Source organism: Neoarius graeffei, chromosome 5 (genome assembly GCF_027579695.1).
Source record: "Neoarius graeffei isolate fNeoGra1 chromosome 5, fNeoGra1.pri, whole genome shotgun sequence".
NCBI lineage: Eukaryota > Metazoa > Chordata > Actinopteri > Siluriformes > Ariidae > Neoarius > Neoarius graeffei.
Window position 1 is genome coordinate 54,989,989 of NC_083573.1, and position 25,198 is coordinate 55,015,186.

Below are 25,198 nucleotides of genomic sequence, written 5' to 3' on the forward strand. Positions count from 1 at the left end.
TAATGCATTTAAAATTGTACTTCTTAGCAAACTGCTGAGGTACAAGAGGAATAAAGCATGGTGGGACATGCTGTTTATTTTCCTATTACGACACACCCCATTGTGTTTTATTCCTTACATAGTGGTATGCTACATGTTAATGATGTAATAGAATAAAAAGCTAGTTGTAGTTACTATCTACCTATGTACTGTATACAGTCACCTCCAAAAGTACGGGAATGGCAAGGCAAATTTTTATTTAGTTTTTTTTTTTTTGCTATACACTGAAGACATCGGAGTTCGAGATCAGTTGTTTGAACCCACCCCTTTTGCAAGTGATCAGAAATATTGGAACATGTGCCTGACAGGTGCATCTTGTTGCTCAGATGTGCCCAGATAGATTGACTGTCAAAACATTAGCTCTGAGTGTCTACTTTTGGTTTAAGCCCTGGGTTTCACCTGTGAAGACTGCATTTGTTGTTGAAGGCATTTTAACAACTCTGGTATTTTTTTAAACCTGGGCCCGATTTTCCCCAAATCAGTGCCTGTAGTCGATTACTTTACAAAGTCATGCAGAATATCTGAAGTCTATTTTCAAAGTAATGCCTGAACGTTTAGTTGATTATGACAGTATGGATGAGGCATTTGAATTTAATTGCCATCCCTATTTATTTGAGATAGAGTATACAGCCCCGTGCAATAATCGACTACAGGCACCGCGTCCGAGACCAGAAGAAGAGAAGGGTAAAATAATGACTGTAGAAACAGTTTCTTCACAGTTATTGAGGTAATAAGACACAGGTACAGTGGTGCTTGAAAGTTTGTGAACCCTTTAGAATTTTCTATATTTCTGCATAAATATGACCTAAAACATCAGATTTTCACACAAGTCCTAAAAGTAGACAAAGAGAACCCAGTTAAACAAATGAGACAACAATATTATAAAGTACTTGGTCATTTATTTATTGAGGAAAATGATCTAATATTACATATCTGTGAGTGGCAAAAGTATGTGAACCTCTAGGATTAGCAGTTAATTTGAAGGTGAAATTAGAATCAGGTGTTTTCAATCAATGGCATGACAATCAGGTGTGAGTGGGCACCCTGTTTTATTTAAAGAACAGGGATCTATCAAAGTCTGATCTTCACAACACATGTTTGTGGAAGTGTATCATGGCACGAACAAAGGAGATTTCTGAGGATCTCAGAAAAAGTGTTGCTCATCAAGCTGGAAAAGGTTACAAAACCATCTCTAAAGAGTTTGGACTCTACCAATCCACAGTCAGACAGATTGTGTACAAATGGAGGAAATTCAAGACCATTGTTACCCTCCCCAGGAGTGGTCGACCAACAAAGATCACTCCAAGAGCAAGGCGTGTGATAGTCGGCAAGGTCACAAAGGACCCCAGGGTAACTTCTAAGCAACTGAAGGCCTCTCTCACATTGGTTAATGTTATTGTTCATGAGTCCACCATCAGGAGAACACTGAACAACAATGGTGTGCATGGCAGGGTTGCAAGGAGAAAGCCACTGCTCTCCAAAAAGAACATTGTTGCTCGTCTGCAGTTTGCTAAAGATCATGTGGACAAGCCAGAAGGCTATTGGAAAAATGTTTTGTGGACGGAGGAGACCAAAATAGAAATTTTTGGTTTTAATGAGAAGCGTTATGTTTGGAGAAAGGAAAACATTGCATTCCAGCATAAGAACCTTATCCCATCTGTGAAACATGGTGGTGGTAGTATCATGGTTTGGGCCTGTTTTGCTGCATCTGGGCCAGGACGGCTTGCCATCATTGATGGAACAATGAATTCTGAATTAAACCAGCAAATTCTAAAGGAAAATGTCAGGACATCTGTCCATGAACTGAATCTCAAGAGAAGGTGGATGATGCAGCAAGACAACGATTCTAAGCACACAAGTCGTTCTACCAAAGAATGGTTAAAGAAGAATAAAGTTAATGTTTTGGAATGGCCAAGTCAAAGTCCTGACCTTAATCCAATCGAAATGTTGTGGAAGGACCTGAAGCAAGCAGTTCATGTGAGGAAACCTGCTAACATCCCAGAGTTGAAGCTGTTTTGTACGGAGGAATGGGCTCAAATTCCTCCAAGCCGGTGTGCAGGACTGATCAACAGTTACCGGAAACGTTTAGTTGCAGTTATTGCTGCACAAGGGGGTCACACCAGATACTGAAAACAAAGGTTCACATACTTTTGCCACTCACAGATGTGTAATATTGGATCATTTTCCTCAATAAATAAATGACCAAGTATAATATTTTTGTCTCATTTGTTTAACTGGGTTCTCTTTATCTACTTTTAGAACTTGTGTGAAAATCTGATGATGTATTAGGTCATATTTATGCAGAAATATAGAAAATTCTAAAGGGTTCACAAACTTTCAAGCACCACTGTATCTCTATAGGGATGCTTTTCATGTTGTTAGACACTTATTATGAGCCTGTCAGTGGCAAAAATAAGCAGTTTTATTTTGATGTAGACGTTTGCCACATAGGATTACATTGTATAGTCATTTTGCAGTTACTTGATAACTCAATTCTAACTCAATACTGGACAAATTTGGATTGTTTTTGTTCCGAGCAAAAATTTGGACCCAGAAAGAGTGGAGAATAAAAATACCAGAGTTTTCCTTTAAAAAAGGATAAACCAACATGAAGACTGGAGAGCTGTCTATGGGAGAAAAGCAAGCCATTTTAAAGCTTTTAAAAGAGGGAAACTCTCCCAGAGCCATTGCACAATCACTGGGTATAGACAATACAACAGTATGGAATATCCTGAAAAAGAAAGAAACTACTGATGTACATCGATCAGGCTGGCCAAGAAAAACAACAGCAATTAATGCTAAACATTGTGAGAGCTGTGAAGAAAACCCCAAAAATAACAGTCAGTGACATCAACAACCTCCACAGGGCAGGGGTTAATTTGTCACAATCCACTGTTTGAATGAACTCATGAATTGGCAGTTCTTTTCCAGTACTATCAGAGGGAACTGGATAATTATCTATAGTTTTACTATAGATCATTTATTGTTAAATGATGACTTGCATTACCACTTTATCAGACCTCTATTTATTTTCTATCAGTAATAATTTGCTAAGTCTAAGTCCTTCCCGCACCATTCATGGCGCGTTTGGCGGCGCCAATCTCTGTTTCGTAGCCCTTGGCCTCTCGTTCTCGGTTACAGTGGGGGGCTAGTCCTCTGGTAACCACAAGAGTTTGACTCCCCACTTGCACCTGTATTGCAGCGTGCCTTGCCAGATGGTAGTAGGTACCATTTTTATGATGGTCTTGGTATGACCCGACCGTGAGTAGAACTCGCAATCTCCCTATCGAGAGGTGGACACGCTAACCACTAGCCACTCGCCGGTATCATTTGCTAAACCACACAGTATATATCATTCAGAAGTTAACTATGATGTTCCTGCTTCTCATGGATAACACACAGGGGTTTTTTATAGTTAGATATGAGCAGTTATTATATACTATATGACTGTTTCAGTCTATTTCAGCTGATTTAAGCATTGCCAAAATGTTTCTCTTGCCAATGTGTTTTTCTTGTTGGCATGAATGGGATGACAGTGAGAATAGTATTCATGATATTGGAAGTGTGTCCGTGTCTATATAAATACATTCATGCCAAGCACCCATTGTCCAATTTCATCAGGCTCTCATCATCTCTGTGGACTGTTGCAATGCTGACAGCAAAAACAAAGTATTCATCAGTCGCTCGGGTCATACTGCAGGTCAGCTGCATTGTGACTAGCACACCGCAAAGCTTCAATCTCTTACTGACAGCAACTTGACTTCTTCCTCCCCTCAGCAGCCATGACCTTTCTACCTCTATCATCATCTCAATACTGCAAGTACACGCCTGAGTTCCCTCTGCCTCACGTCTCGCAGCATACCTCCATGTCTGTCACACCAAATCCCTCACTGGAGCTTTGGCAACATCTCAGAAGTTGAGAGGAAGTGTTGACTTTTAGATGACAGCACCATGAGGCATTATTAAGACGGTTCTTGATTCCTTATGACTGTTAGACTGGTGTTCCACAGGGAACTTGAGCAAATTTAGACTCTGTAGAATGAGAATCAGTCAGTTCTATAAGTAACATCTAATGTAATATCATCAAAAGCAAACGTCAGTCAGGGGGATAGATTATATATTGTAGATTTGTTCATAACTTGATTTTATAACAATCTGAATCGGCTAGCTTTGATTCAGCAGCACAAACTGCTATGGTAGAGGTGTCTCATTGCCAGTTGGTGGACTCAACCGTATGATTTTATGCTACATTTACTTTTGCTGGATGAGAAAGAGAAACTTGATGCAGTCAGATGTTCTCTCTAATAATAGAGAATCAATGAAAGAGAGTTGCTATCTAAGCTGATTGATTTGATTTGGCAGATCTTCAGGCCTCGGGTGGTGAATGAGGAGTTTCTCATCAAATTTGGAGCACTCCTGGTGAGTGAATATATTGCACACGTTTGTGAAATACTCAATAAAGAGGAGTGAGTTGTACATAAGTATGTACCCCTTGTTAAAGAACGTGTTGTCATTCTTCTGTCATTCTTTCTCTCTTTTTAATTTTTTGGGAAGAATCACATAACCTCCATCGACTCCAATGAGACCAGTTTGGGAAGTTCTGTGGGTAAGAGTTTCCTCAGAAATGCAATGGAGATTCAGCAGTTATTAAACTTCTTTTGCTTGCTGTATTAGATCATATGATTAGTAGAACTGCTCAATACTTTACCAGTCAACTGACCTTTTTCTGTATGCAGGGCCAACGGCGTCTGAGGAGTTGATAAGAAACACCCTTTCAGCAGTGGAAACCATTTCCCAGCACTCGGCCCTTATAAGCCACTACCACTGCACTGTGAGTAATGTGTAGTACACAGAGACACGGGTTTTATTACCGTAAATCATGTAAAACAAGGACACAGTGATTTGATGTTAGTGGCCTTACAGTGGTCCTTTTTTGCCTCTGCACTGAATTGAAATGTTGATACTGAATATTGTGATGGTTAACCTTGATGACATGATTAAAGGTACAAATTTGCTATTCAGATTTGAAACTTATAACAGAAAGGCTAGATTGAAATTGCCAAAAAAATTGAATCAAGGAAATATTCTGTCTGTAATGTGAGACTATCCAAGCCATAGGGGTTTGGTTAATGTGTATAGTGTAGTATATCACTGACCATACTCAGTGACTAAAATATGTATGTGTATCTTGAAAAGTGACTGGGGTTTCACTCACTGTACATAAGTAACTCAATGAACACTTGATGGTGGGGCTACTATGAGTCAGACTCGGACTATAGCCGAATTGAATATAGCCTGTGTTTGTGTACGTTTTGGGTCTTTTACATTATAGCCTGTATATGCAATTGAATAAGTAGTGTTGTTATAGAGTGAAAAGAGACAAAACAATAGTCTGAAATGTGGTGTTCTAGTGCTGCTGTGAGACACTGAAAAGCATCAATTATTCATTCCATGCTGTCAGGTCAGATTTGGTGAGAGAATTTTGGACTTTGTTACCACATATTCACCATACTTAAAGATGTTCCTGTCTTCTCAATGTCAGAGTCAATTCATTTGCTATTTAGTTGGTACTGTGAATCATAGTCAACCCCATAATTGTTGGCACCCTTCTTGAAAATGAGCAAAATATAACCCATGCAATTATTTTACATATGATTTTTCCAGTTTATGGGGACCCTGAACTGCAAGTTATGAAAAAAAGTTAAGGTGCTGCGTCATTATTTTGACTTAGTACCGCATTATTCAATATAACTTATTTCAGGATGTCATTATGACATGATGTATGTAGCACGATACATTATCGAGAATTTTGAGTTATTAAGTAGAACTATTGACATTGTGTGTGTGTGTATATACATATATTTATTATATGTGTGTGTATAAATATTATATATATATATATATATATATATATATATATATATATATATATATATATATATATGGTGTGTGTGTGTGTATATCACACACACACACACAGTGGTGCTTGAAAGTTTGTGAACCCTTTTAGAATTTTATATATTTCTGCATAAATATGACCTAAAACATCATCAGATTTTCACACAAGTCCTAAAAGTATCTGCATCTGGGCCAGAACGGCTTGCCATCATTGATGGAACAATGAATTCTGAATTATACCAGCAAATTCTAAAGGAAAATGTCAGGACATCCGTCCATGAACTGAATCTCAAGAGAAGGTGAGTCATGCAGCAAGACAACGACCCTAAGCACACAAGTCGTTCTACCAAAGAATGGTTAAAGAAGAATAAAGTTAATGTTTTGGAACGGCCAAGTCAAAGTCCTCACCTTAATCCAATCGAAATGTTGTGGAAGGACCTGAAGCGAGCAGTTCATGTGAGGAAACCCACCAACATCCCAGAGTTGAAGCTGTTCTGTATGGAGGAATGGGCTAAAATTCCTCCAAGCCGGTGTGCAGGACTGATCAACAGTTACCGGAAATGTTTAGTTGCAGTTATTGCTGCACAAGGGGGTCACACCAGATACTGAAAGCAAGGGTTCACATATTTTTGCCTCTCACAGATGTGTAATATTGGATCAGTTTCCTCAATAAATAAATGACCAAGTATAATATTTTTGTCTCATTTGTTTAACTGGGTTCTCTTTATCTACTTTTAGGACTTGTGTGAAAATCTGATGATGTTTTAGGTCATATTTATGCAGAAATATAGAAAATTCTAAAGGGTTCACAAACTTTCAAGCACCACTCTGTGTGTGTGTGTGTGTGTGTGTGTGTGTGTATATATATATATATATATATATATATATATATATATATATATGTATGTGTGTGTATATATATATATATATATATATATATATATATATATATATATATATATAGTCACACACACACACAATCTATCCACATTCACTGGATATGAGCAATCGCATGCTCTGATTGGCTAGTCTACTACTAGGCTATCAGCTCATATACTGTGAGTAGACAAAAACAAAATGACAGAGCGTGTTGCTGATCCAACCGAGAACAAAATAAAAACTACTCAAAAACAAAACCCCAAAAAATTTTAAAAAGCAACAAAATATGGAATTAAAGTATTTGATGGTAAGAACATATCTTTTTTTTTTTTTCAATAATTATTATTCTAGCATTTTTCACAAATTGCTGTCATTTCGCCAGTTTGTTTACATTCTAAGTGGAACAGATTTTGTTGGACATTTTGTATAAAGTTTTTATTTATCGCACTTGCAAAACTTTTTTAAAAAAATGCTCCGTTTCTCAAAATCCAGTGACAGTTATTCCACTTGTCATACATGGCTTATAGCCAACTCGGTGCTGTGCATCTCGTCAGCTATCAGCTCATGTACGACTCAATTTCGTGGAATAACTAACTGTTTTATATATATTTTATACACACACCACGCGCACACACACACACAGTACTGTGCAAAAGTCTTAGGCACCCTATTTTTTTTCATACAAACTTTGTGATAGATTTCTATTTTTTGACTTCTACATTATCAAGTCAGTATGAAAACATTTTAGAGTTCCAAACGTTTGTTTTTCAGCACAAAATTGAATGTTACAGGGAAAAAAAGTGTATCTGAGCAGCATATTACGAGAGACCACTTTTCAGATTAAAAAAGAAAACATAATGCTGGGTTTTGCTGCAAAATGAAGAAGCAAGTGTGACAAAGTGTCCAGAAGAACTGTGGCTGGTTCTGTAAGATGCTCAGTGAAACCTACAGCTCATTTCCGCATAAAACTGCACTCGTTGTACCTGAGACTATTTTTTTAAAGCAAAGGGTCTCATACCAGCTATTGACTTTGTTTCATTTATTATGGCTTACTGCTGTTTACATCACATCACATCACATTATCTCTAGCCGCTTTATCCTTCTACAGGGTCGCAGGCAAGCTGGAGCCTATCCCAGCTGACTACGGGCGAAAGGCGGGGTACACCCTGGACAAGTCGCCAGGTCATCACAGGGCTGACACATAGACACAGACAACCATTCACACTCACATTCACACCTACGGTCAATTTAGAGTCACCAGTTAACCTAACCTGCATGTCTTTGGACTGTGGGGGAAACCGGAGCACCCGGAGGAAACCCACGCGGACACGGGGAGAACATGCAAACTCCACACAGAAAGGCCCTCGCCGGCCACGGGGCTCGAACCCGGACCTTCTTGCTGTGAGGCGACAGCGCTAACCACTACACCACCGTGCCGCCCCGTGTGTGTGTGTCTCATATATATGAAATTAAAATATTATGCTTTCTTGATAAAATATTAAATTGAAATAAAGACATTATCTTGAAATGGCAGGGGATGGGTGAATGTAGGGTTCTTGGTAGAAGTGCATTTTTCCTGCAAATGTATTGCCTCCCACCTTCAACACAAACCGTCTCATGTAAGGCCTGTCTGTTTTTTTCTGCCCCAAGCTTTAATTAAAGAACATTCTAATTAATAGAAAGATGCAAGTACTTTTCTTACTTACATATTCAATATATTCATATTCAAATTTTTTTTCAAGCCGTTATGAAACTCCTAGGAATTCATATTCTGGAGTGTGTAACAATAAACATGCTCACTGTACTGTACTGCTCTGTCCTACGGGAGTAGGGCAGAACATTTATTTATTTATTTTGTACTTTTATTGTTCCAGTATGAATCTAAGTATACTGTAGGATTCTTATGTACAGGGCATGGGCTTCACAGCTGAGGGAACTCATACTGAGGCCCAGCTTTCCCACTGGCCAGCACTACTGTCCTCACTAACTGCAAGCAACAGAAAATCACTCTCCACGCTGCAGTGGTCAGCAGTGGATTTTTTTTTTTTTTTGTATCTGTCTGAGGCTGCTTTTTAATGACTAACGATGTTCTTTAGGTAGGAGCAACGCATTAGGAAGCTTTGAGAGGAAGCAATCCTCTGATACCCAATAAAAGGAGAAGGCGCCTTAATTACAGAATGCCAGAAGTCATTAAAACCCATTCTTCACTGTCAGTGCTAGCTCTGTGATTGTGTACACACACACACACACACACACACAGAGCGAGAGAGGACACTGAACACACTAAGCATGATGAGTATGTGCAAAGGTTTGCCATAAAACTTAATTCTGTGCAAAATTATTAATTATATTAAAGTTACTATTGTATATGAATTATGGACAATTCATTTTAGAAACATGACAACACTTTCTTTATAAATATGATTTATTTTTTCTCATGCATGTTCTTGCTCTGGAATCCTTTGAATGAGAAATGCCCATAGCTATCCACATTAAGCTACCTGTATGCAACCTTTGTTTCTATGGAGATGATTCTAGTTGGTAATGATCATAAACCCAATTGTAATTTTCAAAAATAGCTGGCGTAAGGCATTTCATTGTAATGGACTCTACATGATCAAAGGGGCATGAGCTGACATCACATTTCCATGCAAATTGGAGCTCCCCTGAGTTCTCTCACTTCTTGCCTCCTAGCTGTTTTTGCCAGAATCAGTGTGTGTGACTGTGAATATAAATTGTTAGACTATCTAGGTGGGCTTCTCTTGGTTTGGGAATAATGTGCTGCTTTTTCTCTGTCCAAGGTTGTGGATTCGATCCTGCCGCCGTTGGCGTCTTTGGCATTTAGTAAGAATGGTGAGTTGCGCTGCCGCTAGCTCAGTAGACAGACTGAAGGGTAACTCGTAACACATGCAGGCCTGATTCTGCAGTTCTCTACTCATCCTGAGCCAAAGAAGAATTGTCTGGGATCATTTGCCTAAGATAAGCTGAGATTAGTCAAGAGTTTTATGCTTTACTGATGTTGTAAATGCATCTAACTTTCAGTTTTGAGGCACAGGGAAATTCCTTTGCTGTTGTGCCAGTTTACAGGTACATCTCTCTTGTGTGTATGTTTCAGTGGAGTGGCGTATCGTGAGTTTGCGGCTGCTGTCAGATATCACTTTGCTGTTGCTGAGCCAGGAGGTGATGGAGGAAGAGGAGAGAGAAAAAGAAACATGGGATCTTGAGGGCAGATCTTCAAACGCACGCCTGTTAACTTTTATTACTGAGGCCCTGCTGCCACAGTGAGACACACACCCCCCCCCCCCCCCCCAAGCTTTTTTTTTTTTTCCCTCAACAATAAACATTATTTCACTTTTATTGTATGACAGTTGTTATAGATAACACTGAGTTGGATGGTGACTCCTTCTTTAGGTACGAGTCTTTGCTTCTGGAGCCAAACCCAATACCCGTCTATGCTCTCAGACTGCTGAGTTCCCTGACTGAGCACAGCAGACCCATCAGCAGGTACGCTTGTTCTGTGGCCCTCCATCACTGACACATTCTTCTTGCGTCGTCTTCTTGATGACGCCATTCAAAACCTTGTTAAAGTTATGGCCAAAGTTGTGTTTAGAAATGTAAGGAATAAAACACGACCTCAACATGGATTATTTTGCTATAGCGGCATGTTTTGTTCCTCTTATACCACAGCAATTTGCCAACAATTACAATTTTTTAATGAACACCATATCATGCATTTTAACCATAGTAGCATTTAATTTGGTGGACCATGTGCAAGATAAATTAGTTCCTGTTATCACAGTAGAAATAGTTTCACCAGCAGCTGGCTTTTTCTCTCTCGAGTTAATAAGACAAAGAAAAGGGGGGGGGGGGGGGGGGGGATACTTATGTTACTGAGAAACCTGAAAGTGCAACATCCTCTGAGGACTTTTCCATGTAGGCAAACATGGATTCACCACATCAACAATGTTTTTATTGGTTAAAATAAACCTTTTTTAATCCATATTATTACGGCTAGATTATTGTAGAGCATCTTCCATACAAGTCACTCTTTGCTATAGAAATGATACAGAATTAGAAGCAGCACATTAATATGAAACCGTGGTCTGCATTACAGCTGGCACTACTGTCAGCTTCTGTTATTTAAAAAAAAAAAAAAAGTAATTAATGCCATCTGCTTTCAATCTGATTCAAGAATTCAACAGCGATGTTGAAAGTCAGTCAGTCTTAGTTTTCTAAACAATGTGTCAGAGTAAATTAAATTAGTGACCCAGCAGTTTTGAATGTAGGAAAGATACTAAGGCAGCACAGCTGTTTTGACAACAAATGCACAGAAAATCTGTGGCTTCAAGACAAGGGCATCAAACTTTGTTCATGTGATGTTTTTATAAAGATGCATGTTGGTAACGTTTGCTTGTGCTACTCTCGGCTTTGCTTTTTGCTACTGTTCAACGTGTAGCTTGCCTTGTGTTATACACTAGTTATAAATGCTAGATCCTCTATGGGGCTTACCAGGACTTCATTCTTAGCTCCGTGCTGCTGCAGAGTACACTGCCTCTGCTTTACTGCTGTGCCAAACAGTTGAAACACTTGCGCTACCCTGTCTCATAGTCCTCAAAGTCTTCATTCTTTATCAATGACCGAGGATTTGAAATTCCATTTTGAGCAGGATGGTGCAGTTCTGTTGAACAGTGTGGACTGTTCACATGTGGAGTAATCATCTTCTGGAGACCTTCAAGCATTAAAGAAACAACCCGTTCTGTCGCCTGTGCATTGGCCGCCATAAGAGATGAAATAAAACGTTCATCACGCTCCTGTTGCTGCTGCGTCTGCTCTGCCAGCCACTGCTGATGCTGCCTTTGCAAATTCTCCAGGAAGCTGTAGTGGTCTTGATCAACCTTGCGCTTCTTTTTTCTGATTTTTGAACCTGGGGGGAAAAAAACAAAACACAGAACCAGGCATAAATAGTTGTACTGGGAGGCTAGTGTATTTTGCTCTTTATTCAGAAATAACTGGAGTTATTTCCAACTTTGCCCCCTGTCTTGAAGAGACAGGAGGCAAAGTTGGAGGTGGCGGAGTTGAGGATGTTAAGGTTTGCGATAGGAGGTTGGACAGGATAAGGAACAAGCACAGCAGAGGGACAGCACATGTGGAGAGCTTGGGAATTAAGCTAAGAGAGAGATGAGACTGGGATGGTATGGGCACATCCTGAGAAGAGAGCATGTTGGAAGGAGAATGTTGAGGATGGAGCTGCCAGGTAAATGAAAACGAGGAAGGCCAAAGAGGAGATACATGGATGTGGTGAGAGAGGACATGAAAGTGGCAGGTGTGGTAGAGGAGGATGCGGAAGACAGGGAGCAATGAAGACGAAAGATCCGCTGTGGTGACCCCTAATCGGGAGCAGCCAAAAGATGACGATTCAGAAATAACTTTGTGGATGCTTGAATTAATGTGGTTTTAAAAAAAAATGAATTAAAAAAAAAACAATTTGAGCTTTGAATAAATTTGAGTTGGTTTGACTGACTGACCTGGGGAACGTTGCTGAGGTGCAGATTGTAAAAGGTGGACTGATTCAGTTTCCACAGGGATGTCTCGTGTCTCCGTATCTTCAGCACACTCTAAACCCAAAGCAGACATTAAACTTGTTTATTTGGCACCGTGCACAGGGACTTTTATTCAGTTCATACGTGCATACTGTATGCTATAACTTCAGTAGCTCCGTGTTGTGTATGTTAGCTTGCTATATATAAAATATACACACACACACACACACACACATTATAATGTGTGTGTGTGTATGTGTATATACAGTGGTGCTTGAAAGTTTGTGAACCCTTTAGAATTTTCTATATTTCTGCATAAATATGACCTAAAACATCATCAGATTTTCACACAAGTCCTAAAAGTAGATAAAGAGAACCCAGTTAAACAAATGAGACAAAAATATTATACTTGGTCATTTATTTATTGAGGAAAATGATCCAATATTACATATCTGTGAGTGGCAAAAGTATGTGAACCTCTAGGATTAGCAGTAAATTTAAAGGTGAAATTAGAGTCAGGTGTTTTCAATCAATGGGATGACAATCAGGTGTGAGTGGGCGCCCTGTTTTATTTAAAGAACAGGGATCTATCAAAGTCTGATCTTCACAACACATGTTTGTGGAAGTGTATCATGGCACGAACAAAGGAGATTTCTGAGGACCTCAGAAAAAGCGTTGTTGATGCACATCAGGCTGGAAAAGGTTACAAAACCATCTCTAAAGAGTTTGGACTCCACCAATCCACAGTCAGACAGATTGTGTACAAATGGAGGAAATACAAGACCATTGTTACCCTCCCCAGGAGTGGTCGACCAGCAAAGATCACTCCAAGAGCAAGGTGTGTAATAGTCATCGAGGTCACAAAAGACCCCAGGGTAACTTCTAAGCAACTGAAGGCCTCTCTCACATTGGCTAATGTTAAGGTTCATGAGTCCACCATCAGGAGAACACTGAACAACAATGGTGTGCATGGCAGGGTTGCAAGGAGAAAGCCACTGCTCTCCAAAAAGAACATTGCTGCTCATCTGCAGTTTGCAAAAGATCACGTGGACAAGCCATAAGGTTATTGGAAAAATGTTTTGTGGACGGATGAGACCAAAATAGAACTTTTTGGTTTAAATGAGAAGCGTTATGTTTGGAGAAAGGAAAGCACTGCATTCCAGCATCAGAACCTTATCCCATCTGTGAAACATGGTGGTGGCAGTATCATGGTTTGGGCCTGTTTTGCTGCATCTGGGCCAGGACGGCTTGCCATCATTGATGGAACAATGAATTCTGAATTATACCAGCGAATTCTAAAGGAAAATGTCATGACATCTGTCCATGAAGTGAATCTCAAGAGAAGGTGGATGATGCAGCAAGACAGCAACCCTAAGCACACAAGTTGTTCTACCAAAGAATGGTTAAAGAGGGATAAAGTTAATGTTTTGGAATGGCCAAGTCAAAGTCCTGACCTTAATCCAATGGAAGTGTTGTGGAAGGACCTGAAGCGAGCAGTTCATGTGAGGAAACCCGCCAACATCCCAGAGTTGAAGCTGTTCTGTACAGAGGAATGGGCTAAAATTCCTCCAAGCCGGTGTGCAGGACTGATCAACAGTTACCGCAAACGTTTAGTTGCAGTTATTGCTGCACAAGGGGGTCACACCAGATACTGAAAGCAAAGGTTCACATACTTTTGCCACTCACAGATGTGTAATATTGGATCATTTTCCTCAATAAATAAATGACCAAGTATAATATTTTTGTCTCATTTGTTTAACTGGGTTCTCTTTATCAACTTTTAGGACTTGTGTGAAAATCTGATGATGTTTTAGGTCATATTTATGCAGAAATATAGAAAATTCTAAAGGGTTCACAAACTTTCAAGCACCACTGTGTGTGTGTGTGTGTATATATATATATATATATATATATATATATATATATATACATTATATATGTGTGTATATAAATTTTATATACACACACACACACACACACACATTAGTGTGTGTGTGTGTGTGTATTTTATATATATATATATATATATATATATATATATATATATATATATATATAATATTTGTGTGTGTGTGTATATACATACATGCATACATATATATAATACAACCCCGATTCCAAAAAAGTTGGGACAAAGTACAAATTGTAAATAAAAACTGAATGCAATAATTTACAAATCTCAAAAACTGATATTGTATTCACAATAGAACATAGACAACATATCAAATGTCGAAAGTGAGACATTTTGAAATTTCATGCCAAATATTGGCTCATTTGAAATTTCATGACAGCAACACATCTCAAAAAAGTTGGGACAGGAGCAATAAGAGGCTGGAAAAGTTAAAGGTACAAAAACGGAACAGCTGGAGGACCAAATTGCAACTCATTAGGCCAATTGGCAATAGGTCATTAACATGACTGGGTATAAAAAGAGCATCTTGGAGTGGCAGCGGCTCTCAGAAGTAAAGATGGGAAGAGGATCACCAATCCCCCTAATTCTGCGCCGACAAATAGTGGAGCAATATCAGAAAGGAGTTCGACAGTGTAAAATTGCAAAGAGTTTGAACATATCATCTACAGTACATAATATCATCAAAAGATTCAGAGAATCTGGAAGAATCTCTGTGCATAAGGGTCAAGGCAGGAAAACCATACTGGGTGCCCGTGATCTTCGGGCCCTTAGACGGCACCGCATCACATACAGGCATGCTTCTGGATTGGAAATCACAAAATGGGTTCAGGAATATTTCCAGAAAACATTATCTGTGAACACAATTCACCGTGCCATCCGCCGTTGCCAGCTAAAACTCTATAGTTCAAAGAAGAAGCCGTATCTAAACATGATCCAGAAGCACAGATGTCTTCTCTGGGCCAAGGCTCATTTAAAATGGACTGTGGCAAAGTGGAAAACTGTTCTGTGGTCAGACGAATCAAAATTTGAAGTTCTTTATGGAAATCAGGGACGCCGTGTCATTCAGACTAAAGAGGAGAAGGACGACCCAAGTTGTTCTCAGCGCTCAGTTCAGAAGCCTGCATCTCTGATGGTATGGGGTTGCATTAGTGCGTGTGGCATGGGCAGCTTACACATCTGGAAAGACACCATCAATGCTGAAAGGTATATCCAGGTTCTAGAGCAATATATGCTCCCATCCAGACGACGTCTCTTTCAGGGAAGACCTTGCATTTTCCAACATGATAATGCCAAACCACATACTGCATCAATTACAGCATCATGGCTGCGTAGAAGAAGGGTCCGGGTACTGAACTGGCCAGCCTGCAGTCCAGATCTTTCACCCATAGAAAACATTTGGCACATCATAAAACGGAAGATACAACAAAAAAGACCTAAGACAGTTGAACAACTAGAATCCTACATTAGATAAGAATGGGTTAACATTCCTATCCCTAAACTTGAGCAACTTGTCTCCTCAGTCCCCAGACGTTTACAGACTGTTGTAAAGAGAAAAGGGGATGTCTCACAGTGGTAAACATGGCCTTGTCCCAACTTTTTTGAGATGTGTTGTTGTCATGAAATTTAAAATCACCTAATTTTTCTCTTTAAATGATACATTTTCTCAGTTTAAATATTTGATATGTCATCTATGTTCTATTCTGAATAAAATATGGAATTTTGAAACTTCCACATCATTGCATTCCGTTTTTATTTACAATTTGTACTTTGTCCCAACTTTTTTGGAATCGGGGTTGTATATCTGGTGATATGAAGGTACTATCGTCATAAGTTTAGCAGTCGCAATAGAGTTCGCAGGCTCATCACGTGTGAAGACAAGTACCTGGTGATGAGAGCGATGAGGCCGCATCCTCGGCTGGTTGGCTTGGCGTTCGCTCCTGGAAGCCCACATCTACTCCACTGCCCTCGGTGGCTGAGAAATGGATGGGACCTAAAAGATCTTCGAGGATGTCGAAATAGGGGCAGTCGAGCGGACTGACCCCGCTGCTGCTCTGCCGCTTCGCTCTGAAATAAGACTGGCGCAGGACTTTCCAGCGGGTGCGGATCTGCTCCACACTCCGGCTAAACCCTGCCAAGGCCATCTTATCTGACAGCTTCTTAAACATGTCTGCGTTCCTGTATTTCCTACCGTCTAGAAGCTGAAGGATATTCAAATCTTTCATTTCGTCCAGCATGAATGTTGTCTCACTATCGCTCCAAAAATGCTGCTTTGTCGCCATTCTGCCTAGCAACAGCGCTAAATGAAACCTGTAGTGCTGAATAATTTTTTTTTTTTGTCGTTTCCGGGGCAGCTTTTCCCTCTCACTCTCTCCCCGTGTGCCTTCTTGCACATGCGCAGATGTGGGGATAATCGGATTACCCGTATACATGTGCTGAGTAATTCGATTAATGAGTGGGGTCCAGCTGCAGTCCCACAGACCAAGGCTGCGTCTGATTTCCTTCCTTACTTGACAGAGAGTGCACTGTTTTGTCCACCATTTTCTAACGTTGTCTGATTTTCTCAGTCGATAATTATAAACCCTGAGTAGTTATGTTATAACCTGTAGTGCTACAGTGTACAGCAGATGCACACTCCATCCATCCATCATCTGTAGCCGCTTATCCTGTCCTACAGGGTCGCAGGCAAGCTGGAGCCTATCCCAGCTAACTATATGGGCGAAAGGCAGGGTACACCCTGGACAAGTCACCAGGTCATCGGAGAGCTGACATCCATCCCATCCATCCATTATCTGTATAATCTTATCCTGTCCTACAGGGTCGCAGGCAAGCTGGAGCCTATCCAAGCTAACTATGGGTGAGAGGCGGGGTGCACCCTGGACAAGTCGTCAGGTCATCGCAGGGCTGACATCCATCCATTATCCATAGCCGCTTATCCTGTCCTACAGGGTCGCAGGCAAGCTGGAGCCTATTCCAGCTGACTATATGGGCGAGAGGCGGGGTACACCCTGGACAAGTTGCCAGGTCATTGCAGGGCTGACATCCATCCATCCATCCATTATCCGTAGCCACTTATCCTGTCCTACAGGGTCACAGGCAAGCTGGAGCCTATCCCAGCTAACTATATGGGCAAGAGGCGGGGTACACCCTGGACAAGTCGCCAGGTCATCGCAGGGCTGACATCCATCCATCTATCCATTATCCGTAGCCACTTATCCTGTCCTACAGGGTCACATGCAAGCTGGAGCCTATTCCAGCTGACTATATGGGCGAGAGGCAGGGTACACCCTGGACAAGTCGCCAGGTCATCGCAGGACTGACAGATAGAGACAAACAACCATTCACACTCACATTCACACCTACAGTCAATTTAGAGTCACCAGTTAACCTAACCTGCATGTCTTTGGACTGTGGGGGAAACCGGGGCACCCGGAGGAAACCCACGCGGACACGGGGAGAACATGCAAACTCCGCACAGAAAGGCCCTCGCCGGCCACGGGGCTCGAACCCAGGACCTTCTTGCTGTGAGGCGAGAGTACTAACCACTACACCACCGTGCCGCCCAGATGCACACTCCTGCCATGTGTAAAAGAAAAAAAAGTGCCACAGTTCATTTTGTTCCCAAATTTATATGAGGATGTCAATGTGGCCATACTTTTGTATAAATAAATGCAAGAGATGGATGGATAGATTCATTTTATTAGGAACACCTTCATACATACTCACTCATGCAATTGTCTAATCGGCCAATTGTGTGGCAGCAGTGAAATGCATAAAATCATGCAGATACAGGCTAACAGCTTCAAAAAAGCATCTGAGAATGTACAACGCATCAAATCTTGAGGCAGATGGGCTACAACAGCTGAAGACCACGTTGGGTTCCACTTCTGTCAGCCAAGAGCAGAAAGTTGAGGCTGCAGTGGGCACAGGCTCACCAAAACTGGACAGCTGAAGACTGGAAAAACATAGTCTGGTCTGATGAATCTCCATTTCTGCTGAGGCACACAGATGGTAGGGTCAGGATTTGCCATCAACAGCAGGAGTCCATGGACCCAACTTGCTTTGTGTTAACAGTCCAGGCTGGTGGAGGAGGTATAATGGTTTTAGGAATGTTTTCTTTGGTTCTTATTAGTTAATACTAATAAGTCATTAATTGAATGCCACAGACTTTTTGAGTGTTGTTGCTGATCATGTGCCTCCCTTCATGGCCACAGTTTACCCATCTTCTGATGGCTATTTCCAGCATTATAATGCACCATCTCACAAAGCAAAAGTCATCTCAAACTGGTTTCATGAACAATGAGTTCAGTGTTCTTCAGTGACCATCCCAGTCACCGGATCTGAAACCAATAGAACACTTCCGGGATGTGGTAGAACAGGAGAGTCACAGCATGAAAGTGCACCTGAAAAATCTACAGGAATTGTGTGATACAGTCATGTCAATATGGACCAGAATCTCAAAGGAATGTTTCCAACATCTTGTGGAATCCATGCCATGAAGAACTGAGGCTGTTTGAGAGCAATGGGAGGCCCTGCCCAGTATTAGTATAGTGTTGCTAACAAATTGTTGAGGGTGTATACTCATACCATAGTTTGTAGCACTACAAGCTACCTGAATAATGAGATTAACTTGATGGAACATATGTTGAAGTGTACATGCATTAGCTTCTAGGAGTTGGTCTAGGTGTTGAAGATAAACTGCGTAATTGTGGTTGTCATGTCACATTCAGTCACACAATCCGGTGCTAAAAATCTAGCACCAATTAGATTTGGCCAATTGGCTTTACAGTTTGCTACATAATATGCTGTATGTGGTCTGGGACACAGCCTCTGCATGTGTATTAACTTGGCACTCGGAACTGCAGAGGTGAAATGGTGCAGCAGCCTGTTTTCACGTTAAGAAATGTTTTTTTGTTTGTTGTTTTCCCACAAGCAGCTTGCAATAGCATTTCTACAGTAGCTTTAATTGAAAATAACCTAAACTGAAACATCAATTTGTATTTTGATAATTCATGTTAGCGAACTGAAAGAATGTGTGAGCGTTGTTGGGGTAGATAAAATTACTGGTAGGTGAAGTTTATAAAATGTTAAAAAAAAAAAGCTGTATAGCCTAAAAACAAGATTTTTTTAAGAGTTAGCTAGATATTAGGTTAGTTACACAATACCATAGGCCAAAGCAGAATCTTTGCCTATGCTTTAATGGTCAGTTTTTTGTTTGTTATTATTATTATTATTATTATTGTTATTATTATTATCTCAAAAGAGCAATTTATTTCTGGCAGTCAGGGTTTTGGAAGTAGACAGAGATGCAGTACAGATATGAATTCACAAGTCAGATTTATATGTCTGGAGTGAGACATATTGCAGGTGTAGTGCTGTTTGCGCTTTGTTCATTCCTCCATTAATCTTTGGTAACCACTTTATCCTGATCGGAGTCATAGCTTTGCTATTTGTTGTGCCGTTAAGTTAGGACTTGGCAACACCTAAGAAACAAAAACACCCAAGAAAGTGACACATGGGTCAGCAAGCATGTCTTGTTAATATAATAAATATGCAAATTATCACTGTTTTTTTTTGGGGGGGGGGGGTGTTTCTGGTGTTTATTTTTTTGTTGTGCAGCAGCGTGTCCAATACAAAGTGTATGCATTACAAGCTGGTGGTGTCCTATTGCATTGAAAATTGGCATACACCGTCCTGAACTGCAAATTGCTGGAAATACAGCAGATCAACATAGGAAGCAGTATTTATTATCTAATTGTTGTCTGATTTATAGACTATTATTCATTGCCACTGAGCTATTTTCTCAAGAAAGCTGAGTCACAGCTGCACCCGACACAGCAATCATGTGGAGCAGACCTAATTACTCTTGAATTTGACTGTCGACCCAGATGCTAATATCCACTGTTATCCACTGACAGTCACTGGTATTTGTACTACACACTGAAAAAGTAGGTTTGACACTGTAAGAGGCATCACAACAGACCTAATCCTAGAACCAACCAGTAAATGCCTCCATCATTATTTGATCCGTTATGAACGGTTGTACTGCACAGAGTACAGTTAGACAAATTGTGTCCAGGTGGAAATGACGTTATAATGGTTACAACTCCAAATCAGAAAAGGTTGGAACGGTGTGTTGAAATTAAAACTGAAAACAATGATTTGTAAATAATCTTTGACCTGTATTGCATTCATAACAACATGGCAGCACATTATTTGATGATTTACCTCATGAATTTTGTTGTTTTTTCAAAATAAACACATTTCAATTTTGATTCTTGTGACACATTTCAAAACAAACTGGGACAGTAAAGCATTTAGCAATTTGTAATGTTGCCATTCCTTCTCACAACAATTAAAAGATGTTTAGGGACTGAAGACAAGTGATGAGCCATTGCAGGTGTTATTTTGTCCCATGCTTCCTGCAAACCGGTCTTAAGGTATGCAACGGTATGGGGTCGTCATTGTCATATTTTTCATCTCAAAATTCCCCACACATTCTCTATTAGGGACAGAGGGGACAGGCACCCTCTCCTTCCACAGCCACGCCTTTGTAATGTGTGCAGAATCTGGTTTGGCATTGTATTGTTGAAATTTCCCTGGAAAAGTGTCGTCTTGAAGGCAGCATATGTTGCACCCAAATCTCAATGTACAGTACTTTTCTGCATTGATGCTGCCATCACAGAAGTGTAAGTTGCCTTTGCCAAGGGCATGGGCACAAACCCCTATACCATGACAGACCCTGGCTTTTGGACTTGTTGCTGGTAGCAGTCTGAATTGTCATTTTCGTCTTTGTTCTGAATCACATGGTGTCCATTTCTTCCAAAAAAGACCTGAAGTACTGATTCATCTGACCATAATACAAGTTTCCACTGTGTGATGGTCCATCTCAGAGCCCAGAGAAGTCAACAGGGCTTCTGGACACAGTTAACATGAGGCTTTCTGTTTGCACAGTAAAGTTTTAACTGCCATTTGTGGATGTAACTCTGTATTGTAGTGCTTGACAAAGGTTTGCCAAAGTAATCCTGAGCCCGTGTGATTATATCCGCTATAGATGAAAGATGGTTCTTGAGGCCGTGCCGTTTGAGGGATCGGAGATCACGGGTGTTCAGCTTAGGCTTGTGCCCTTGCCCTTTATGCACTGAAGTTCCTCCAGATTCCTTGAATCATTTAATGATATTATGCACTGTAGTGGGTGAAATATGCAAATCTCTTCCTATCTTTCTTTGAGGAACATTGTATTTAAACATTTCAATAATTTTATCACGCATTTGTTGACAAACTGAAGATCCTCGGCCCATATTTGCTCCTCAAAGACTAGGCCTTTCCTGGATACTGAGTTTGTACCAAATCATGATTACAGTCACCCATTGACATCACCTGTTTCAAATCGCATCATTATTTAACTGTTTTACTTTTAACTGTTTTACTACTGTTGTGCTAGCCCTAAATTGTCCCTCTCCCAACATTTTAGGAATGTGTTGCAGGTCTGAAAAGCAGAAATGGATGTATATTAACTAGTGCTGTCAAGCGATTAAAATATTTAATCGCGATTAATGTCGCGACTGTCATAGTTAACTCGCAATTAATCGCAATTTAATCGCACATTTTTGTCACATGAAAAACCATTGTAATTCTCTTCTCAGCATAAAAAAGTGAATGGGCTTGCTCACCGTTCGAACTACGGGGGTACTTGGGGGATCCGAGATCCCCTGAAACAGACATGAGATCCCTTGAAAACATGATTTGGGAAATGTTGGGGGGTCTCTAAAATATTGGCAAAATGATGTTTATTGACATAGCAATTGTGTGTAACAGGAAGCATTTGCATATCCGAAGTGAGCGCGCGATGGAGAGCCGCGCTCTGAGACAAGCGCAAGCATCCCCCCAAGGGAAAAAAAAGGGACCCCCCGAAAATATCGGCATAGTTCGAACACTGGTTGTACCAATGTTTTTTTTTTTTTTTATTGCAGAGCATAACACGTCTTGTCACAGCCACTGCAAAGTGGGGCTGGAGCCGCCGATGGGAAAACGAAACTTAAGCCGAGCACCGTGGCTCTTTGGGGGAGGGCAGAGGACTCTGGCTGTGCGGGGCGTGGCATCATGTCACAGAGCGTTAATCTCGCGATAAAAAAATTATCGCCATTAAAATTGAGTCAAGTTAACGCGTTAATAACGCGACATTTTTGACAGCACTAATATTAACAAATGAAATGAAGTTGACCAGAAAGAAAACATGAAATATCTTGGGTTAATACTGTCTGCAATGAAATACAAGTCAAAGTAAATTTAGAAATCACTGCTTTCTTTTTTTATTTGCATTTTCCATACTGTCCCAACTTTTTCTTATTTGGGGTTGTACTTCCCTGGTTCAGAACCATCCTCACTCCCATATTTATTTTGCTCACCTTTCTCCTTGTGAGCTGAAGCCGTGATGGATATTCTTTGTGGGAATGTGTGAGTGCGTGTCTTCCTTATCTCCTCCTTATCCCCCTGCTGTTTCTGTAATGGCTCTTCCCGACCTCTCCACACATTGTCTTTCTTGGTGCTGATAGAGCACGTTGTGCTGCTGAACTATTCAAATTGATGTCAGCAATTGAAGAACGTTTGTCTGTCGCCACCATCCACCTCCCCCCAAACCCTGGCATCTTTGAGGAGCTATTATGCTCACAATGGTGAAATTAAATTGCGTTTTCCACTGCTTGATAAAGTCCTAAAAAGAGAAGACCTTCACTTGATGGTTTCCTGGCGAAATGAGATTGCAAATTGGGGACATTAGCAGGTTCTGTGCAGAAGCACAGTCTTCCCTTCATTATCAGTCTGGCTAGCAGTTCAAACTTTCCAATTATCAAGAACTATTGGCTACTTTTGCCCTCATGCAGGCTGTGCTAGATGTGTTTTGCTTTTAAGTAAGTGATGAAGAGCCTTTTTCTTAGTTATTTAGTGTTGCTTATATTTTGTACATGGTACACTCTTGTGGGTGGAGTTAATGAAATGTTGCTTCCCTTGTACATTAAAACTTATTAATATAATCATTAACTACATGGCCAGCTCGTAAAGCTGTGGGTTATTCTTCTGAGCTTTTGGAGACAATCTCTTGTTGAATACAGATTTGTGAAGACTGCCTGTTGGGAGTCTTATTAGACTGGACAAGGTATGTGTGGAACAGATTGCATCCATGCTGAGCAGGTTGTGGAGGTGTCACATGCTCTGTGTGTGTGTGAGAGAGAGACCGAGACATTCAGAGTCTATGCTGTGTGGTGTGAGACTGAACACCTTTCATTGTATGGGTCTGGCAGTTTCACCTGCCAACCTCTGACGGCAACACAGTAGCACTTAGCTGTTGTGTGACTGAAAATGGACAGTGGAAAAAGTGGATACAGAGAGGCAAATAATCACAGGAAGAAGGCTGGTTTGTTGGTTAGTTGGTGGCCGGCATGCGTGAATCACAGGCCTTAGGTCATATTCCACAACAGAGCAAATTTTAATTTGGTTTCTGCTATTTATGAAACCAATTTGCTAATGTGTGCAAAAGCTCATTAGACTTTGCCACCAAGAGTATTGCCATTATTTAGTCATCTATACTATGGTGTTCTCATCTCACCTCATCTCATTATCTCTAGCCGCTTTATCCTGTTCTACAGGGTCGCAGGCAAGCTGGAGCCTATCCCAGCTGACTATGGGCGAAAGGCGGGGTACACCCTGGACAAGTCGCCAGGTCATCACAGGGCTGACACATATGCCGCTTTTCCACTACCAACGCGGCTGAGTTGGGCTGAGCCGTGCCGTGCTGAGTTGGGCTGAGTCGAGCTGAGTGGGGCTGTTGGAGTTGCATTTCGACTACAACCGCGCTGAACCGTGCTGGCTGGAAGTGGGTGGACACATTGGGTGGAGTTAGCGAAAGTGGGTGGACGTCACGTGATGTCGTTAGGCGGCGCAAACAGTGACATCAGTGACCTTTTAAGCGGTAGTCTCACGACCCAGATAGTAAACAATAAACATGGAGGACATGGAGTCGTTAGTGTTGCTGGTCTTGGTGCTGTGGCTTGTTGTCACCGACAACGCCAACAGATACTGGCAAGAGCGTATAGATGAGGCGAGGCGCATATGGCTTCAGAAATTCTCGTAATTCTTCTTCTTCTTCCGGGTTTACGGTGTTTACAGATCCCAGCGTGCTCGCAGGGCATGTGAGGACACTCCTCCTCACCAATCAGTGCACAGGGGAGTGTCTGCTCACGCCCCTAGCCTCACTCGGCTCGGTTTGGCTCGCTTCAGCCCTACTCCAAAACCGTGCGAGTTTTGGGTGCTAAGCAGGGCTGAAGCGAGCCGAGTCGTGCTGCTCTAAGGCAGTCGAAACGCGAGCCGTGTCGGGCTGAAGTGAGCTGAAAAAGGGTAGTGGAAAAGGGCCAATAGACACAGACAACCATTCACACTCACATTCACACCTACGGTCAATTTAGAGTCACCAGTTAACCTAACCTGCATGTCTTTGGACTGTGGGGGAAACCGGAGCACCCGGAGGAAACCCACGCGGACACGGGGAGAACATGCAAACTCCGCACAGAAAGGCCCTCGCCGGCCCCGGGGCTCGAACCCGGACCTTCTTGCTGTGAGGCGACAGCGCTAACCACTACACTACCGTGCCGCTACTATGGTGTTGTTCAGTGCATGTCAATGTTATAAACCTGACTTGATCCAAATCTCAATTTTTAAAGCATAACTAGGTGTAATGTGCGTGAAGAGACAGGACACAAATACTTGTATTCAACAGCATCTTTATTTAATATACTACAAACTTTATGGTCATACTTACAGACATGGGTAAAATCACAGGCGTGCAACATCAGAAAGGCATAATCTATGATGCCAAATCAGAAGCTAGGTCAACGCTCAAAATGAAAAGGAAGCCTCAGTAATGAACACTTTATAATGA

The 25,198-nt window shown here is 41.1% G+C and overlaps 2 protein-coding genes across 7 annotated transcripts in view; one reads left to right on the forward strand and one right to left on the reverse strand.

The window, feature by feature from the left end:
• The window catches only part of ulk4 (unc-51 like kinase 4), a 227,467-nt gene that overhangs the window by 127,827 nt on the left and 74,442 nt on the right, over window positions 1–25,198 (forward strand). For all 6 annotated transcript variants that reach the window (XR_009654740.1, XM_060922070.1, XM_060922071.1 and 3 more), the window contains exons 25-30: window positions 4,402–4,458; window positions 4,594–4,645; window positions 4,776–4,870; window positions 9,618–9,669; window positions 9,932–10,097; window positions 10,228–10,320. Coding sequence is in view for 5 of the 6 variants with exons in the window: in XM_060922070.1 (XP_060778053.1) it covers window positions 4,402–4,458; window positions 4,594–4,645; window positions 4,776–4,870; window positions 9,618–9,669; window positions 9,932–10,097; window positions 10,228–10,320 (515 nt within the window). In the remaining variant the exon portion in view is untranslated. The remainder of the gene's footprint in view (window positions 1–4,401; window positions 4,459–4,593; window positions 4,646–4,775; window positions 4,871–9,617; window positions 9,670–9,931; window positions 10,098–10,227; window positions 10,321–25,198) is intronic.
• On the reverse strand, window positions 10,711–16,608 carry LOC132886885 (myb/SANT-like DNA-binding domain-containing protein 7). The gene is made up of 3 exons (XM_060922082.1): window positions 16,151–16,608; window positions 12,342–12,431; window positions 10,711–11,740 (listed from the first exon to the last, which is right to left on the reverse strand). Exons 1-3 carry the CDS (start codon window positions 16,545–16,547, stop codon window positions 11,409–11,411), a joined length of 819 nt encoding a protein of 272 aa, XP_060778065.1. The 5' UTR covers window positions 16,548–16,608; the 3' UTR covers window positions 10,711–11,408.

Coding starts and splice junctions, on each gene's coding strand:
- LOC132886885 (XM_060922082.1), bottom strand. CDS start 16,547: ATGGCGACAAAGCAGCATTTTTGGAGCGATAGTGAGACAACATTCATG. Junction 12,432..16,150: donor CTCATCGCTCTCATCACCAG/GTACTTGTCTTC, acceptor CTTTGGGTTTAG/AGTGTGCTGAAGATACGGAG. Junction 11,741..12,341: donor ACCTCAGCAACGTTCCCCAG/GTCAGTCAGTCA, acceptor TTTTCCCCCCAG/GTTCAAAAATCAGAAAAAAG.